General features: G+C 39.0%; 1 protein-coding gene across 2 annotated transcripts in view; it reads left to right on the forward strand.

Annotated features, from left to right (window-relative positions):
* Nucleotides 1-20,316, forward strand: part of CADPS2 (calcium dependent secretion activator 2) — a 315,329-nt gene that overhangs the window by 250,272 nt on the left and 44,741 nt on the right. Inside the window, exons 18-20 of one of the 2 annotated variants that reach the window (XM_032193226.1) lie at nt 636-792; nt 13,369-13,510; nt 13,651-13,770. In XM_032193226.1, the coding sequence (XP_032049117.1) occupies nt 636-792; nt 13,369-13,510; nt 13,651-13,770 (419 nt within the window). The remainder of the gene's footprint in view (nt 1-635; nt 793-13,368; nt 13,511-13,650; nt 13,771-20,316) is intronic. The other variant, XM_032193218.1, reaches the window with a different exon arrangement.

The following is a 20,316-nucleotide window of genomic DNA, read 5'->3' on the forward strand; positions in this document are numbered from 1 at the left end:
TTAATGTGGAGGCTTTACTTACTGATGCACTGTTTTTCACAATTTCATCTTTTAATCTAAGTTTGCCTAAGAATCTTATTTTTTTTACCAACATTTTTAACATGTTCTTAAGGTGCTGAAAATTAGTAGAGACCTTCAAGACCTTCAAGGAATAATACTTTGCATTCAAACCATCCCTTCTGATTAAGAAATGAGGGCAAAATGTATACATATACGTCAATTAAATGAAAAATGAAAAATAAACTAATCTGATTATGTATAGCTTGAAAATTAAATGAAATCAAGGAAAGCATATGAAAAGCATTTGTCTTTTTTTTTTTTTTTGCTCTGGCCTCAGGATATTCTGTGATTTATTGTCCTTTTCAAATGGAGCGCTTGGCAAGTTTTTTGGTGGAAAGGTTGCTTTTTATTTGTTTTACATTTTTGTTCTATCCTCTTTCCCAGTGAAATCAATTTGATTTCTTATAACATTGATGCAAGATTTTACAAAATATTTTCACATTTTTCACTTTGGCGCTTTCAGACACTCTGAATAAGATAGGACAAGCAGTGACATATCCAAATGTATTTTGCTATAGATCCAACACATCTCTTTGTTACTTGTGCTGAGTAATTCTATTTCATCACATTTGCAGGCATTTGCTTGGTGGCCAGAATTACTGGCTGAGCATGCAGAGAAGTTTTTGTCTCTTTATTCTGTTGATATGGATTCAGCACTTGAAGCACAGCCGCAGGACTCCTGGGACAGCTTCCCACTTTTCCAACTGCTGAATAACTCCCTCAGAAATGACAGTAAGATCTTTTTTTTTTTTTTTTTTTTTTTTTTTGCTGTGTTCATAAGACTTTTCCAATGTACCCACACCCCAGAAATGTGTTTCTAATTAATATAATTCTCAAAATAAGTATCAGTGCCCATGTTTATAATACCACTGTATCTTGGTGCTCCATTTTTTGGAATTTGGGTATTTTCTCTTTATCCATGCACCATTTAATTCCTTATTCTGGCGACCATTCAATATCACAAATTTTGCTTTGTTTTCAATTAATGATGTACAAGTAGCATAATAGGTATTTAATATTTCAAGTCTGATCTGTACTGCTTAAATAAAATTGTAGTTAATATTTCCTTCTAAGTTGTCATATGCACTACTTTCAGATCAGTTATTATGTTTGTAAAGGTGTTGTAGGCATAGCATAAATGGGGAAAGATACAAACTGCAAATCAGTATTGTTTTTACTTTGTGTATTGTTGTATCATTATTGAAGTTGGTGACCAAAATTTGTTAACTTGCTTTAATTTATCTTCAAAGAGCCAATTTATTTTTTTTTAACCAAGAAAATTGTTTAGATATTATTTTTAAAACATCAAATTTCACCTTATTTTCTTATTTTACACGGAAAAAAAAAAAAATCATAGCATTTTAAAGCACCAGAGAGAAAAAAAAAAAAAAAAAAAAGCGTGTTGTTTTACATGCTTATTAATATTCTAGTTTTTAAAAATGAGAAAATTACCTGTTTTTTTATTATTATTATTATTACTATAGAGATTCAAATGCTATTATTTCTAGTCACTTATTGAAGTTATTCCTAATTTTGATATATATTTTTATTATTATTACAGATACAAACAATCAATTTTAACTCTTCCTGGAAAAATTATTTCATGTCTGTGAAAATTCAATAGCTTTTAAGAATTTTAGCTCCGTGTAGGGAAACTGTGTGACCGAAAGAATGGAAAATAGTATTCAAGAGCTTTTCTCCAAGGCGACACATATTGCAACCTTTGTTATTTATCATTGTATATTGTTACCCTTAGCTGCCAAGTGTTTATTGAAATATCTAGGTCATTTCAGTATAGTACCTCTTGGGCACAGCACCATATCGTGAAATGGAGCAACTAGCAAATGTCCAGATCACTGTAACACGATAGATGACTACTTTCACGGAGAGAAAGGGACAAGTGGACAGGGCTACTAAACTAAAGCTGAATCTTAAACAGAATTCTTGAGAGTCACTGTTCCTGCACCACATTGGATATGGTCTAGGGCAGAGCATTGGAACATTAACATACAGTTTTAGAGGTCTCTTTTCATGAATTATGTTTCTGTACCCTTACACATAGCAACACACAAAATGTCGTATTCCTGATAATTTCTTTTTTTTTTTTTTTACGTGTTCTCTTAGTAAAGAAAACGTATTTCTCTTCACTTAAGATATTTGAAAATGATTGGTCTAGATCCCTTTTTGGACAAAGAAACTGCACAGAATTGCCATGCTGGTGGGTAATGTAAACTTGATTTAGAAAGCTGCTCAGAAGGGTATAGGAATCATGCAGTTGTGGGGTAGATCTCGTAAAAGAGTTAGGCTCCTGCAGGGTGGATTCCACATATATTACTTTAAACGGCTGTCAGACCATCTGCTTAAGGTCTAAAATCCAGACTAAAAATCTGAAGTCTATGCTCAGGACACAGTGGGAATTAGGCATTAAAAAAATAAAAATAAAATAAAGAAAAAAGAGTACACCAATGGGGTTAACATGGTGTTACTATTAGGAAGTGCTAACCACAAGCAACCATGTCCAGACTGTTGCCCCATTCTGAAGCTGAAACTCATAAGAGCACCTTCAAAGAGGTGCTTCTACTTTCTTTACTGAAAGCTACCCTCAAGCCTAAGGCCTACAGATCTGCAAATTCATGTCGCCTTTGCAAGCATACTGGCTCTTCCAGTGTTTTCAGCACCTTCACTTAGCTTCAGTGATGCTGATATAGGATACCGTTCTCCCCATAAACTACATTATTTGAATAAAACTTGGTTTGGGAGCAAAGACATAGTCCTAAGCAGTGTATTTAATTACATCTTGGATGAGAAATGAACAGACACCAGTTTATCTGATGCAATTTTCTTTGGAAATTTCTGTGACCTTACTCTGTAGTATGTGCTTGCCACTATTTCCATAGTCAGCTGCATTTTAAAATAACAGTGGTGATTGCTTTTTTTTACATGGCTAATCCTGACAGTATAGTGAGACCCTCTAATCCTTCCTAGTTTCTGGATAATGAAGTGGTTCTGACTGTAATGATATACTAAAATGGTACTAGATACTCATGGAGTGCAAAGGTCAAAAAGAAGTTAGATGTTCTGAGGTTTTGGTTTCTGAAAGCTGTGGAGGTATTTTTCAGTAATCCTGAAAGAAGGATTTGTGGCACCAATTTTAACTACCTTACTGAGTCATTTGTGTTCTTTTGTGCATTGGTTCCAAGCTGACAGAGGTAATAGAAACAAACAGAGGTTGTCCTTATATGCAAAGAAGGGAAGGCCTACATGCTTCCCAACCTGGTACGCCCCTCTGATTATTACCCTCTTTTGATAGTACAGGTGGGCAGTGACAACATCGAAGAGAGAAGCCTCAAGGCTATCAAAAGAGACTTTAGGGGACTGGGTTGGTTAGTGGATGGAGCGGGAGTGCAGGTGGTGTTTTCATCCATCCCTATGGTGGCAGGGAGGGGTTCAGAGAGGACACGGAAAGCCCACCTGTTAAACACGTGGCTCCGGGGCTGGTGCCAACGCAGAAATCTTGGGTTTTTTGATCATGGGGCACTTTACTCAGCACCTTTTAGGGGAAAAAGGATCCTGGGCCAGGAGCTGGCAGGGCTCATTGTGAGGGCTTTAAACCAGGTAGGAAGGGGGATGGGGCTGAAGCTAGGATTGTTGGGGCTGTGCCAGGGGGAACGATGGCAAGGCCGAAGGATAAGGCAATGGCCCAGCTGAAGTGCATCTACACCAATGCACGCAGCATGGGTAACAAACAGGAGGAGCTGGAAGCCATCGTGCAGCAGGCAGGCTACGACTTGGTTGCCATCACGGAGACGTGGTGGGACCAGTCTCATGACTGGAGTACTGCAATGCCTGGCTATAAGCTCTTTAGAAGGGACAGGCAGCACAGAAGGGGTGGTGGTGTGGCTCTCTATATTAGAGAGTCTTTCGAGGTTGTAGAACTCGAGGCTGGGAATGACAAGGTCGAATCCCTTTGGGTTAGGATCGGCAGGGACAACAAGGCTAGTGTCCTGGTCGGGGTCTGCTATAGACCGCCGAACCAGGATGAGGAGACGGATGAGGAACTCTACAGGCAGCTGACAGAAGTTGCGAAATCGTCAGCTCTTGTACTCGTGGGGGACTTCAACTTCCCTGACATATCCTGGAAGCACAACACAGCCCTGAGAAAGCAGTCTAGGAGGTTTCTGGAGAGCGTGGAAGATAGCTTCCTGACGCAGCTGGTTAGTGAACCTACCAGGGGTGGTGCCCCGCTAGACCTTCTCTTCACAAACAGAGAAGGACTGGTGGAGGATGTGATTGTCGGGAGCTGTCTTGGGCAGAGTGACCACGCAATGGTGGAGTTCACTATTCTTGGCGAGGCCAGGAAGGGGACCAGTAATACCGCTGTATTGGACTTTCGGAGGGCTGACTTTGAGCTGCTCAGGACACTAGTTGGTGGAGTCCCTTGGGAGGCGGTTCTGAAGGGCAGAGGGGTCCAGGAAGGCTGGGCGCTCTTCAAGAGGGAAATCTTAATGGCGCAGGAACGGTCTGTCTCCACGTGCCCAAAGACGAGCTGGCGGGGAAGAAGACCAGCCTGGCTCAACAGAGAATTGTGGCTTGATCTTAGGAGAAAAAAGAGGGTTTATAATCTTTGGAAAAGTGGGCAGGCCACTAGGGAGGACTTTAAGGATGTAGCGAGGCTGTGCAGGGACAAAATTAGGAAGGCCAAAGCTCATCTGGAGCTCAATCTGACTACTGCCGTTAAAGATAACAAAAAACATTTCTATAAATACATCAACACAAAAAGGAGGACTAAGGAGAATCTCCATCCTTTACTGGATGCGGGGGGAAACTTAGTTACAAGAGATGAGGAAAAGGTGGAGGTGCTCAATGCCTTCTTTGCCTCAGTCTTTAGCGGCAATACCGGTTGTTCTCTGGATACTCAGTACCCTGAGCTGGTGGAAGGGGATGGGGAGCAGGATGTGGCTCTCACTATCCATGAAGAACTGGTTGGTGACCTGCTACAGCACTTGGATGTGCACAAGTCGATGGGGCCGGATGGGATCCACCCAAGGGTACTGAGAGAACTGGCAGAGGAGCTGGCCAAGCCACTGTCCATCATTTATCAGCAGTCCTGGCGATCGGGGGAGGTCCCAGTTGACTGGCGGCTAGCAAATGTGACGCCCATCTACAAGAAGGGCCGGAGGACTGACCCGGGAAACTACAGGCCTGTCAGTTTGACCTCAGTACCAGGGAAGCTCATGGAGCAGATCCTCCTGAGAGTCATCACGCAGTACTTGCAGGGCAAGCAGGTGATCAGGCCCAGTCAGCATGGGTTTATGAAAGGCAGGTCCTGCTTGACCAACCTGATCTCCTTCTATGACAAAGTGACGCGCTGGGTGGATGAGGGAAAGGCTGTGGATGAAGTCTACCTTGACTTCAGCAAGGCTTTTGACACCATCTCCCACAGCATTCTCCTCAAGAAACTGGCTGCTCTTGGCTTGGACTGGCGCACGCTTCGTTGGGTTAGAAACTGGCTGGATAGCCGGGCCCAAAGAGTTGTGGTGAATGGAGCCAAGTCCAGTTGGAGGCCAGTCACTAGTGGCGTCCCCCAGGGCTCGGTGCTGGGGCCAGTCCTCTTTAATATCTTCATCGATGATCTGGACGAGGGCATCGAGTGCACCCTCAGTAAGTTTGCAGATGACACCAAGTTAGGTGCGTGTGTCGATCTGCTTGAGGGTAGGAAGGCTCTGCAGGAGGATCTGGATAGGCTGCACCGATGGGCTGAGGTCAACTGCATGAAGTTCAACAAGGTCAAGTGCCGGGTCCTGCACCTGGGACGCAATAACCCCAAGCAGAGCTATAGGCTGGGAGAGGAATGGTTGGAGAGCTGCCAGGCAGAGAAGGACCTGGGAGTGATGGTGGATAGTCGGCTGAATATGAGCCAGCAGTGTGCTCAGGTGGCCAAGAAGGCCAACGGCATCCTGGCTTGTATCAGGAACAGTGTGACCAGCAGGGCTAGGGAGGTGATCGTCCCCCTGTACTCAGCTCTGGTGAGGCCGCACCTCGAGTACTGTGTTCAGTTTTCGGCCCCTTGCTACAAGAAGGACATCGAGGTGCTTGAGCGGGTGCAGAGAAGGGCGACGAAGCTGGTGAGGGGCCTGGAGAACAAGTCCTACGAGGAGCGGCTGAGGGAGCTGGGCTTGTTCAGCCTGGAGAAGAGGAGGCTCAGGGGCGACCTTATCGCTCTCTATAGGTACCTCAAGGGAGGCTGTAGCGAGGTGGGGGTTGGTTTGTTCTCCCACGTGCCTGGTGACAGGACAAGGGGGAATGGGCTTAAGTTGAGCCAGGGGAGTTTTAGGTTAGATGTTAGGAAGAACTTCTTTACTGAAAGGGTTGTGAGGCATTGGAACAGACTGCCCAGGGAAGTGGTGGAGTCACCATCCCTGGAAGTCTTCAAAAGACATTTAGATGTAGAGCTTAGGGATATGGTTTAGTGGGGACTGCTAGTGTTAGGTCAGAGGTTGGATCTTGAGGTCTCTTCCAACCTAGAAATTCTGTGATTCTGTGATTCTGTGATGCTGGTAGGCTACTGATTTTTCTTTCCTTAAAAAATTACATGTATAATAATGCTTAATGATTCAATCAGTCTTGAGAAAGACATTTTATGAAAACTTGGAGAAATACTTTTTCATGTCAAAGTAATTATTAGCAAGATTGTAAAGCCTGAACTGAACGATAAAAAAATGACTGCTGTATTATATGTCACACCTGTATACCAATTTCAGTAATCCCCTAATGGTAATAGATATAGTAAACGACAGTTTCTGGCAAGTGAAAGCCATCTGGAAAATTATACCCTACTTTTCCCCAGAACTCTTGGAAAGCAACCATGGAAATTAGTCACCTTTTAATCGGTGGATATGTTAGCAAGTGGCAAGTGATCATTCTACCAAGAACCAATTCCCAAGTGAAATATAACCACAGTACTTATTCTTTAATTAACATCCTTTTCACCTTGCAAGTGCGTTAAAGCCATTAGAAATAGCTCCCCATGCTTATATAATCAATTTTACAGTCTTCCAAAATGAAATAAATAATTCTGGTTTTACCCTAAATGAAAACCTTTTCCTGAAAACTATCACATAAAGATGGATTTAGAAAAAATCTAAAAAGGGAAAAACTGGAATGTGGCCTCATGAGGATAAAAAGGCTAGTGTTAATAATTAACAAGGAGAGTGAAGTGGAGTAAATTAGCCATAATAGAGCCCACAGTGACTGGCAAAGTCACCTCTCATTATCAAAAAACTCATTAGGAAATGAAGAGGTGGAAGTCCCACTGGGTTATTCTCACTCTCCAGCTATATCAGAGATTACTTTTCAGATTTCTTTCAAATGAAGAACTGTTAGGTCACCATATTGCATATTAGGTTAATCTTCAGTGAAATTTGGAGGACTGACACCTGCGTGTTATTCTATCTCAAGAGCTTTAAATGAGCTCAAAGTCTTCAATGCAGGAGTCAGTTTTCATGTAAACCTGACATAAGCAAACTCCAAATGATAAAGAAACAATCTAACGTTTACAGCATTAAAGCAAACTTTCATGTGTGATTATATAACTGTGTCACTAAAATATAATTTTTGCAAGAATGAAAATGCGTAGTCTTTAAATAAAGATCAAATAAATCAAATGTGTTATTTAATATAGAATACAGAACATCATACATGATTAAAGCCAAATACTTCAAAGCCAGTATTCATTTTACAATAAGAAGAAACTACATTTTCCAATACAGTATGTAACTGTTCATGAAGTAAAAGGAGGAGGAAGTCCTGACTGAAGCTTTCTTCACATTTCCATTATGGAGGTCTCCGTTTTGAGTCACTTTAAGTTTTTCCATTTTTTCTGACCTTCTTCCACAAAAAAATTAAGAGTTCAGAGTTATCAGTGATTATTTTTCCATTGTTTTAAGTCTAACCAAAGTACTACTTAAAAAAAAAAAAAATGAGGAAGCTGTACGATCTTCCTGTCTTACAAAATATTTCAGCTTTTCTGACAACTAACAAAAAGTTAACAAACTGGCACATACTATGGAGGTAGGATTGTAGATAACTGTTGTGAATTTTCAAAATCTAGAGGTTTGAAAAAAATAGTGTAGTTGCTTTCATAATTCATATTTTAAAAGTTTGTATTGTTCATACACAATTGTGCCTGACTGTATAAAGCTTTGCAAATTGTAAGAGATAACAGTGCCCAATATCTCTCTATGATAGCAATTATATTAGTAGAAGAAAGATATGGTTTTCCTAGGACTGTATCGTATTTTCTGTAATGAAGACTTTACTTTTTCTCCACTGAGCCTATAAATTACGTTATGAAAGGGACTGCTTTAGAGGGCTATTTACTTTCTGTGATTATTTAATTATTCAGATTAATCTTTTTTTTTTTTTTCAGTGCTTCAAGAAAGACAGATGTCAATTCCTTTTGTTTTAAGATGGTGTTAGAGAGATCTTTTACTGGCATGTGCATAATTCCATGAAGTGTTTCTATTTTTAGCTTACTTTAGAGATTTATTAATTTGTATATCTCAATATTCTACTCCTTCCCAAGTTGTTTTTTTTTCCATTCTTATGTCACTGAACTTTAGCTGTGTCATATGCTGACATGATACACTGTGCTATGTGCTGTTGCTCAGCATTATCACATTAGTGTTTTGTGATAAGCATTGGCACAAATCAGTCAAAACTAGAAGTATTATGAAGTCAGTTCATAACCTTTGTTTTCCATCAAATGTCACTCAGCAAAATACATGTGTACCTGTTCTAACACAACCATGGCACACCTGTCTGATAAAGCTGACTTAGGAGAAAAACATCTTGAGAGTTAGCCTCTTGGAACACATTGCCATTATCATGACTACTGATTGAAAACGGGAATTCTCTGATAGTTTTTTTTTCCAGTGTTGCTGTTGGTAGTAGCATAGTGGCAAATAGTACCAAAACTAGCACAATCTTGCTTCTTTGTTACAGGCTTTGCACCACTTTTATACTAGAAATTATGTATATCATCATAGCCCCTGTATTAAACTACAGGATAGACATAGAGAACAATTAGGATTCAAGATAATCAAGGCAAACTTTATATCCACAGAGATACCTTTCACCAAAGCTTACATGTTGCATTAATTGTAGTGGGACTCTTTTCTCAGATCAGGGATTTAGGATTTTTGCTCAGTCCTGTTAGGAGCTTCTTTGAAATAAAAAAAATAAATAAAAAAATAATAATAAAAAAAATCCAATAAGCTGTTTGTGTCTCTTTGTCTTGTAAAGATGAAATTATTTGCAGTTTTATTGCCAAAGTTCTGAGAGAAAAATTTTACTCCTTAAACAAATTTACAGCTTGCCTCTACGTATTGTCTCTTTAAAATGGCAAAATACATATCAGTTAGTGTATAAGCTGAGACATATGCAGTTTTTGCCAGAATTTAAGTAACTGGTTAACAAAGCTCTATGGAGGCAGAATGAACTATAAACAAGAAATACATAGAAATCTCATCTTTCTTCTTTCAGGGTATTGGATGACTTTCAACTGCTACAAATAGAACACGGAGTTCCAAGGAAACCTCCTTCTTGAAATTTACTATTTTTAACTTGGATTTTAAAATGTGCCAGGAAATCCAAGTGTTGCCCTCCCAAGAATCCTATAGAGAGCAGGATGATTATAAACTGTCTGCCAAAGTGCTAATTTTGCCACTAGTAACGAGGCTTGTGATAACCTGTGCCATTCTTCTTTTCCCTTGATTCTGCAGAAGCTCTTGAGGACAGCTTACTAAGCTGGCTCCAGGGTAACTCCCAGGCTTTGCCTAAAATGAAAACAAGCCCCAAAGCTTCTGAGGTACATAAGAAAAATAGATTCTGTTGCAGGAGAAACCTCATTCCAGTGCTGTGTCATTATGCTATACTTTTCACCTCTGGTATTCTCATGTCATGTTTTAATATATTTCAACCACATAATAAATAAAGGTTGAATAATATAATATTGTACTGTATTTCAAGAATTTATTTATGTGGGATGTTTCTGTTCCTGCAATACATTTTCCATTGATACTGTGTACATGTTACCTTTCCCTGGCATAGGCTTTCATTTTGTTGTTGTTTGTGTGAATATGAGATGGCTCATATGAAGAGCATGTGGGGCATCTATATTGACAAGACAATGGAGAATTAAGCTACATAGCTTTGAAGACAAGTGGTAGTTGAGGGATTTGAAGTGTGGCATTTCCTCAAGGATCTCTTGTTTCCCATCTGCTTTGATGCACAGGTGGTACCTTTTGGTAAGATCAATTCTAATCATAGGGTAGAGTGCCATGAGTCTGATGATGATACTCGGCTCTGTCAATTACCCCAGCACTCTGAGGTTTTTTCCCTGCCCTGCAGTAATCCTTGACAAAGATCTCCAGATGGGTAAATTGGATCTGCCATGTCCTCAACCCTGGGAAAACAGAATGCTCACAGAGTTGTTGATCCACGACAGTGCTTGTGTGTGTGTGCCCACAGAGGGATCTACTCGGAGGCACAGTCGGAGGAGAAGGCTTGGCATCAGTTTAGATAGTTTCATTTCCCTGCAAAGATTGATGTCAGGATGTTAGGAAAATGATTCAGCTTTCTAAGTTGAACAGCTTTTATTGCCTGTGACTTCTTTAAATTTCATTCTGACTTCTGAATAACAAGATCTGCCCTCCTGCCCATGAGGCTCTATTACTGTAATTCCCTGAGTAGGTCTGGTAGCAGAGCATTTCAGCGGTGTGTTCAGAAAACAGTAAACTACAGGCTCATCCCTTCAAGTAGCTGTGATTGCCTGATTAATGCCAGCGCTGAACTGATTCGCTATAAAGCAGCAATATTGACTTAATTGACACGGTTGTATTCTTCTTGTTGTTTTTAAGCTCAAAGTAGCCTTGAGAAATCAGCCTTATACATAGCTTGCTACCAGCCACCTTTTGTTTCTCAAAGGCAGTGCTCATCCACTGTTTACTGTGAACCACGCAGCATGTGGGCAGGCTTCCACGTCTTTCTGCTAATATCCAAATTCTTCTAGGTTGTTGTTATTGTTGGTCACAGATGCTGCAATTTTAAGATATATAAATATAATAAAATAAAAGTAACAGTTTGGAGTGACTGATACACAATTAAGTAAGCCAGAACTAGCTAGTTAGCAAGTAGTTCTATGAGCAGTGTAAATAATGGAGCATGTTTGTAATGGACCCGTAGGTGCTCTCCAGGGTGGATTCTCAGGTGTTTAATAAGAGACAAACTTATGCCACTGCCTTTTTCTCAGTGGAAACTCTAATAATCTCTGTCTGCTACCTAGTTGCCTGTTTTCATGAAACTTCATATTCTGGAGATCTCCACCCCCATGTCTAATATGGTTGAAATTAGCTAAAAATATTGAAATTCTTAGCAAGAGAGGTAGGTGGCCAAATGCAGAGGGAGTTTATCTTACCAATCTTCTCCCTTTAGGTGAAAATTGATTCATATGTAATTTCCCATCACTGCAAGGATATTTTAAAGAAAATAGTTCTTGGCTTCATTTTTTAAAATCATTTTAAACACACACACACACACACACACACACACACACACACAAAATAGTGTCCAGACATGCTGAATGTTGACACTGTGTTTCTTTGCAGTGCAGGTAGCAATGGGGAACTGAAACTTGATGGCACATTTTCTCCATAGTTTCCATCTCTCTCAGATTTAGACCGTGGTGAACATCATTCATAAATGGAAGATAAAGGAGTTTCTGGAAGTAGCAGAAATTATTTTTATATGTTATACATGGAGTTGTACTAGTGGTAGAACAAGAAGGTTTTATAGATTACTGAGATGAATCTGAGATCCCTGGTTATGAGCCCCATGATCTATCCTTTTAATTCATAGGAAGTGGAGGAAGCCTCCTCAAAATGCAGTTGAAGTACCTGTCCATGCCAAGTGAGAAGTCTGGCAGTAGGAATAAGTGGGAGGAGAAACACAGAAGCCATAAAGGAAAGATACAAATGCCTTCCCTAGAGACGGTACCTGCTCACTGAGCTGAAGAAAAAGCTGAAGAAAGGCACACAATACTTTAAAACAGCAGAATAAGGGTGGGAGAAAATAAGGGCTTCCAACACTATGAAAATGTCTCCCTGTGGCTCAGCTTGCCTACATGACACATGGGAATATCCTTATGGGTCCTAATAATAGGATTCAAAGGTGAACACAGACATTCAAAACATGAAACTGATATACTCCCTTGGTGCGGTAGGACATACATAGACGCAATGAGGGTAAGGCTTTGTTACAGAGCATTTTAAGGGCTATCAGGATGAGCAGTGGTGATGGCAAATTTATTTTTAGGTTTTTAGGTGGGTTTTTTTTAGGTCTTCAGTTTACATTGTGCATACAGTTTTTCATGCAGTAAATCCTGGCTGTGAAGCAGGTAATATTCTACTTCTTGTAGTTGCTTTACTTCTCTTGAGAAAGGCTTCATGCTTATAGAATCCCCCACCAGCCATCTCTGTTTCTTTCAAAAAGCAAGAGAAAACCTCTCAATGTTTTATACCAACAGCTTCCCTAAGCATTTTAAGCAACTAGTTTGCAGCATTTCTTTTAAATAGTTGGTGGGTTTTAAATGGTGGGCTCTGGCATGCTGAACAGGCATACTGAAACACGTTGTATGTAGGTATGGGCAGTGATTCAGGACTTCACTGGTTCCTGAAAGCACAGAGGAGATGGGTAAACTGTTCTTAATGCCCCAAACACTCTTACATGTATGTCACATACTGCCTTTTTCCTGTAAGCTCTCTGAAGGAAAGGCTGTATATCTTTATATTTTTGCACATAGCATATTGAAGCTAGAATGGTTTATTGTAACCTCTGTTGCCCTTGACATAAGGAGAATAAAAATAATTGAATTATATTCAAATACTTTTTTTTTTTTTCTTTTCTCTTGGTTCTGTCTTGTCTAAGTATTGAACAAAATTTCTAAGGCTTATATTTAGTGAAGTGTATTTTAAAAAGATGAAAAAGTGTTCTGGCTCGACAAAACAGTTAGGTATGTGCCTGATTTTCATAACAGTGACATTGAAAAATATGCTGCAGAATCTTCATGAAGATTTTTTTTTTTTTTTTTTTTTATGAACAGTGCTTCCTACACAAGCTGTGTGACACTATATGTACTTGTTCTTAAAATGCTTTTATGTTCTAAAACATTTTAAGAGATATTCTTTCCTATAGGAAAATAAATTATGGGAAGGCCTGATGGTTTTGTTTGTGTTTTGTTTCTTTTTAAAGCATTTTTGTGCAATGGAAAGTTTCACAAGCACTTGCAAGAAATTTTTGTTCCCATGGTCATCCGCTACATTGATCTCATGGAATCATCAATTGCCCAGTCCATTCACAGAGGTCTTGAACAAGAATCGTGGCAACCTGTCAAGTAAGTGTTTTTTACAAGACTAGTACAAAGCTCATGCTTTGTACAAATTAGAGCTTTCTCTCTAATCAGGTGCTCTCCCCCACTGTCCTCTAAATATTCTATTTTTTTACGGTATTCCTACATTGTTTATTTCTTCACAGGAGCATCAGCAACAGTCTTCCTAATGTAGCTCTTCCAAAAGTTCCAAGTTTGCCTCTTAATCTTCCACAAATGCCTAGCTTTACTACACCAACCTGGATGACTTCTATGTATGACTCCACGTGTGTATTCTTCAATAACCTTCTGACTGTATGTCAGCTCTGCATGGCCTTGCTAGTGTTCTGTGCAGCTGTATTTGGATTGCATGGTGTTTATGATACCTTAGTTGGAAAATACTGTTTCTTGGGAGTGAGCCAAGCATGGAATGCTAGTGAGTTGTGCTTTCTAGTGTATTAAAATGTAGCAGTTTTAAACTTCATAACTTAGAAAATTAACTTAGCAAAGGTCTGTCGTAGTATGAATGGTGTTTTATACCCTAAGCAACATAACTACTCTTCTTGATTAATAAGCAGTTTGGAACTTTTTGAATACTTTATTTTAGATCATAAAATGAGGCAACCTGTCATATTTTTCCTTGGGTTTGGTTAACTCATTGTATGTATAAATTGGTTCTGAAAACATTTATAAAATAAATATTCATACTACAGGGAAATAGTAAAAGTTAATCAGTACCCAGAACAGAATTATATCTATTTATTTGTCTATTTCAAATATATATATGTATTTTATTTTTTTTTTCCCAACACTCGTGTTCTTTTCTTTAGTGAAAGGGAGGGGGAGAGAGATAGCAGACATGCCATGCCCTGTTCTGCAGGAGTGCTTCCATAGTTACAGGCCAGAATTCTCAGTGTGTGGACACATTCTATATTTGAGGAAGGCTCAAGAAGAACATTGTTTTAGCTCAAGTTGTATTATAATATGAATGTGAATGACTTCAACAAACATATATTTAACACACAAAGCCTGATAATATAATTTCAGACTAACTATTGTTTTCTCAAGTTTTGTGATGGAGTTAGACTAAGAAGCACTCAGATCCATTACTGTGAGAGTTGATAGTTTGTGCTCTGCCAGATGTCTGGCAATTGTCTGTTGAGTATTATGATTGTTTTTCTGCTGCTAATTCCTCTAAAAGTTTACCAAAAAAAACCCTTTTAATCTTTCTCTTTGGTGGCTTATGCGAGTCATTTCAGTTTTGAGTACAAACTATTTGGTCTTCTGCTACTCCATCTAACTGACCTTTGTCTAGTTATTCCTGCCCTTTCAAGTGTTACTTGTTTGTTTGTTTGTTTGTTTGTTTTTGTTTGTTTGTTTGTTTTTGTTTTGTTTTTTAAGAATAGCTTTCAGAGTTGTTACAACTCTAGATGTGGCCTTCTTACAGTCTGTATTCTAGCAGCCCCGGTAATTAATAAGTATGTAATAATAATAATAATTAATAAATATTAAGTATGGATTCTGGTTGGAGGATTATACTGGTAGATCTCTTCTAAATGAAGGCTTTGGTGTAGCAATAAATACCTAGACAATATTGTGAAAATCTGAGTACCATGAAACTCAGCCATTGGCACCTCCCCATGCACATCTTTTAGAATTAAGGTATGTGGTGTATATGGGAAAGTATGAATAACATCGTAAACTAACTGTTGAGGTTTTGAAAGCATCAGTGAGCACTGAGGTTCATGTGAGCGGTAAGCACTTGCAGTAGCTCTGCAGCTTCTCAGGAGAAGTGGGGATGAGTGCTGTTCCAGCTGTGGGGTCTGCACATGGCCTCCGAAAGGCCATCATCCCCTTTTAGTTGCCCCTTGCAGCATGCCAGAAAAAAAGGTCTGCCAAGGCACTGGCTCTATTGTAAGCAACTCTTCACCTTCTTTTTCCCCAAAAGTAGAGCCTCGAAGTTCTATTTTAGGAATGAGGTGTACATTTACTTTCAAGATTTTAGGTAGTATTAAGTTACCTTTGTAATACTGTGGAATTCAGATAATATTTTAAGAATCAGCATACCTGCATCTGACTGATAAGCCAGGTAACTTGGCCATCTATTTTATTTGAATCAAAAAGCAAAACCAGTTTGACTGAAGGCATTGTAAGCCAGTTCTTCCTCTCAAGCTAATGAGTTTATTCTTTCCTGCTGGTTACAACATCTCAGCTTCCAGCATTGGAAGTGTTTTGTTGTTTGTTTTTTTTTTTCATTATTACATGAAAGAACAGAGTTGTGTTTATTGCCCTGCTGCTTCCACCCCAGTCTTTTCAGGAAAAACAGAGGTCCCTCTTCTAGTTAAATTCTCCAGTGGGAAGTAACCAAAGTTCCTGTTCTCTAACCCCTGTTTCCTGTGAGGTTTCCCTTTCATTATGAGGAACACCCACCTTAAAAGGACTAGGGTGGCGTATTGTACAGAGTCAGTGGAAGCACATAAATTCATGATCTCCTCTGTCAGTAGTTGCAGGTGGCTCCAACTGGCACCCCCAAGTCCTTCTCTCCCCATCCACTGTGCTCCCTCCTCCAGGCCTCACGGCTGAAGCTTTGGCAAGATGACCAAATATGTCACTATGTTGTGATGGGCTTCTCTATTTTTGAAAGTAATGATTTTAGCCAGTTAATCACTATTAAATTGAATTACGCAATGAAGAATTACAGGCAAGAAAACTGAGACAAAAAAGTCTGCAAGTAAACTGAGTTATTTTTAAATGTTTGCTAAGTCTCGTGTCTATTGCAGTTGTAGTAGGAAGAGTTTTCATATTCTCCAAGCTTTATTAATATATAAGCCTTAGTACATGATTATGAGTTTGTATTCACAGGAGCTCTTAAGTCCAGTCTCGAGTCTGTTCATATTTGAGAGAGCTGATAACATGCCTACCTAAGAAATTTTGCTGAATAGAAAGACATGAAAATATATTGTTAGGCATTTCTTCGCGTGTCTTATTGATAAATGTTACAATATTTTCCTCTGTATCACTTAAAAATTGCTCAAATCCTTTTGAACATTACTAGAGAATATTGTTTATCACTTTTAGTTAACTTTTTTTTTTTCCTTAATCATATGTTTTGCAGCAGAAAATATATACTACTTATAACAGCTCTTAAGAAGATCCTTACTTCATTTCCAGTTGTTTTAGCTTAATGTTTTATTATTGGACATTGGAAAGAGATGAAAAGAGGAAAGTGTTCTGTGTAGTAGTCTGTTTCTCTTGATTGGTCTCTGGAGAGGATAACTCACAGGACACCTTGGCTAGATGTACAGCGCACTGTGAATTGCTATTGCATTTGGCTAAAGATAATCTCCTAAAAGTTTGAATATTCTGTAAAAGCTTTTAATTGAACAGAATGAGGCATTTCTAATTATTCATTAATTCAAATACATTACTTTAAATTACATTTCTGTTCCTTTTTTTTTTTTTTTTTTTTAAATTTTATTTCTCTACCTGTTCTGGACCAGGCTTTTAAATTAGATTCGAGGATGATTGTAGTTCTTTACATTTAATTTGTATATTATTATTTTCAAAGCAGGCATGGCATAGATTCACTGACCAAAAATATTGTAGGTATGGATCTGAGATTGTCTGTTGTTATCTTATGCCACCATAGAACATTGGGTTCAGTGAATCTCAAGGCTGGAGAAACATAGGATAAGATATGTGCTTGCAGGAGGACACTTCTGTCTTCTCTACCGACCAGAGTAGGCAAAACCAAAGGAAATGTTCTTCCTGCTATGGCCTAGCTATACTGAGTGGCAGAGGGAGCAGTCGCAATGCTCTGACTGTCACACACAAGGACATGGTCTGAATATGAGCTCTCTTGCTGGACCTGTCTGTGTGTTTGTGCATGCTGAATAAGTCATGGGGGCACATTTCAGCACTGTTTTGGGGAGTTACATCTGTAGTGCCACAATTGTTCCTGGCTTACCTGTGGGGAAGTGGAAGGTGGCAATCGTTTGTGTTTTTAAGGATGGGTAGTTAAAAATATAGCCTTAAGTAAGACTGACAGAGTAGTGAAACTTCGCTGAGATGGTCCCTTCCTGTGGAATATGGAGTTTTGAATTCAAGGCAAGTATGGCAAGCTCTTATTGAGCATTCTGGTAGATGAATGAATGCTACAGGCCATATTTAATTTCTTCCAAAATAGTTTCATTTAAGAAGAAAGAAGAATTAAGAAGAATGTTTTGTTTACTTAAGCCTGAATTTGCCTCAGTCTTGAACTAAGCAGAAGGAACGGAGAGGTAGCTGACCCTACTGTCTTTGAGGGACCACACACAAGCTGTTACATGCTGTGGCAAAGCTCTACTCCAGTCTTTCCCCTCACCTACTGATGAAAAGTAGAGAATTGGTGCAATTGCCATTGATTCTGTAATTACTGAAAATCCTTTTCTGTTGAAAGAATTCTCAGTTGACTTTCTGAGCCTTGAGTATACATACTCATGGGAGGTAGTAGAGCTGGAGCCCACAAACTGAGGGCTCATAAAGAATGTAGAACTGGTGCTGTGTTTTGTAACACTCCCCACAAAACACAAACGGGTTATAATTCAGCAATAAACTTTAAAATAAACAATTGCAGTAATTCATAAAATCACCATCATTGAGGCATGTGTTGACAATTAATATTATTTGCAACACTTTTACACAATAAGGCTCAGAAAAAAAAAAAATATCTTGAAGTCCAACTAAAGCAAGTATCTGGTACAAACAGAAGTAACAAGTTGTTTGAAACCACTGTTCTTGCAGCAGCAAGCAAACAAATTGGATATTTGTGCCTAGATGTGTGAACTAGGAAAGAATAGTTTCTGTTTCCTCCCCCATCTGATTAGTATAATACAGTAGTCAAATTCAAATGTCATTGGAAGATGCTGAATAAAAATTGAAGAATGGAACATCAAAATCCTATGAGAAGAGAATGAATGAATTAGCGGTTCTGACAGAATGAATTAGTGTTTCATGAACCTGTGTCTATTACCACATTTATTATAATTTGAAACTTTACTTGGCAGTATAATGAAACCAAATTAAGTGGCTACCAGGGAGTGAACGTGCATAAGAATACATTGATGTTATTGAGAGCACATGAGTCCTCCTGAGTCTTAAAGAATTTCATTTGGAATTCCATTAGGATAAAAAAAAAGAAATTATGGAGGGATAAAAAAATGGTAAAACTGTATGATCTGTTGATGAAAAAGAGTAGTTCTGTTTCTTGAGGAAGTATGTTTTGTTTTCTAGAAAATGTGCTCTTATCAACTGTAATATGGACTGGCATTGCCCCCAGTTCTGTCACTATAAAGTTCGTCTTCTTTTACCCCATCTGTCTCAAAAATTGACTCCATCATTTTCAAATCAAATATTGCACATAATATAGCATTTACAGCTTTACTCATTGACAGTGTACAAAGCATATATAATTAAATCTTCAATATTTGATGTCATGTAACTTAATAAATGGTCCAACAGAATTGTAGACTTTTTGAGGAGTTTTGTTGGTTTGTTATTGATATTTCTTAATTAAACAGTGTGGTGTATAAAAGCACTCCCCACTCAGCTCTAACTGGTAACATCCGTGATTACAATTTGTAATCTTAGCTGTCTCCTGGGCCTTTTTCCTGTTTCTGCTGCTTTCTTTCAGGAGGACAGTACAATGTAAAATTAGCAATTACTGTTAAAAATAAGTGGGGAATGTGTATACATAGTGATATGTGAGACCTGTCTGAAACTGTGGAATATCCTCCTGTGTGTAGTGAAGACATCAAAACATGCGACATTTAAGTCAGTTGCTTGGGCCCAACCTTTTCCTTAGGCAGGTGTCCGTGCACCCAGCTTCTCCCTGGCTCCCCACTCCTCCTGGCCTGGCTGTCCTTTGTGGCACTGAGACAGCACAGCAGAAGACATCGATGGCTCTGAAGTAGTGGTAGCATGAAGACGGAGGGGAAAAGGGATGGCTGCATGGATCTGGAAGATGGTGGGGTGCTGTAGGACCAAAGCAGTCCTCCTGCTGCATCCGTGCCACCTCTCCTAAGCCCTGAGCTTGTGCAGTGCTTCAGGCCTTGCTTGACATTACTACTTGCTGTCACGGCTTGCCTAGTGTGGCCTGGTGTTAGTGCTGCTGAGATGTTAGAGGTCTTTCCTGCTTTTCATTTTGTTTGCTTATTTTTTAACCTGACTCTCCCCAGTCCTCAACACACTCAGCACTCACTGTCTCCTTCCATATGAGCTGGGGTCACTTACGCTTTGGCAATTGTGTTCTTTTGCCATGAGGTAGAAGAAAGAAAATTACAGTTGTGATACATTTAAGCTATTTGAATGTGAATTAAGACTGCCAGGCACTTTTTGTTGTTTGTGTCACTAACATCCTGCAATACTGTTCTATGTAGTCTTGTGGCTCCCTGAGCAATAAGCCAGGCTTTGAAATACAAGACATCATGAGAATATTAGTTAATTCACATTGACAGTGGAAGTGTAACCATACTTACTGCTAAGATTTGTCTTAAAATGTAGCACTTGGTTCAGGGCAGAAGAAGAACTTGAAAACATGGATGATCTGAGGTGATACAGAGCCATATTAATCCCCCATTTTGTTTTTGCACAAATTTCTTTAAATGGTTCCTGTTCTCTTTTTTTTCCACTGAGATCTGATGTTATTCACTCTGCTTAAATTAATGAGTATTTATCAAGGGACTGTTTGTCTGGGTATTTTTTCTATGATATAACTACTAGTGTCCTCATTTCTTTGGTAGGTTTAGTTACCTGAGTTATGAAAGGAAGAAAATGTATGCAAAATCTTAACCATT

The sequence above is a fragment of the Aythya fuligula genome, chromosome 1 (assembly GCF_009819795.1).
Source record: "Aythya fuligula isolate bAytFul2 chromosome 1, bAytFul2.pri, whole genome shotgun sequence".
In the NCBI taxonomy this organism is placed as follows: Eukaryota; Metazoa; Chordata; class Aves; order Anseriformes; family Anatidae; genus Aythya; species Aythya fuligula.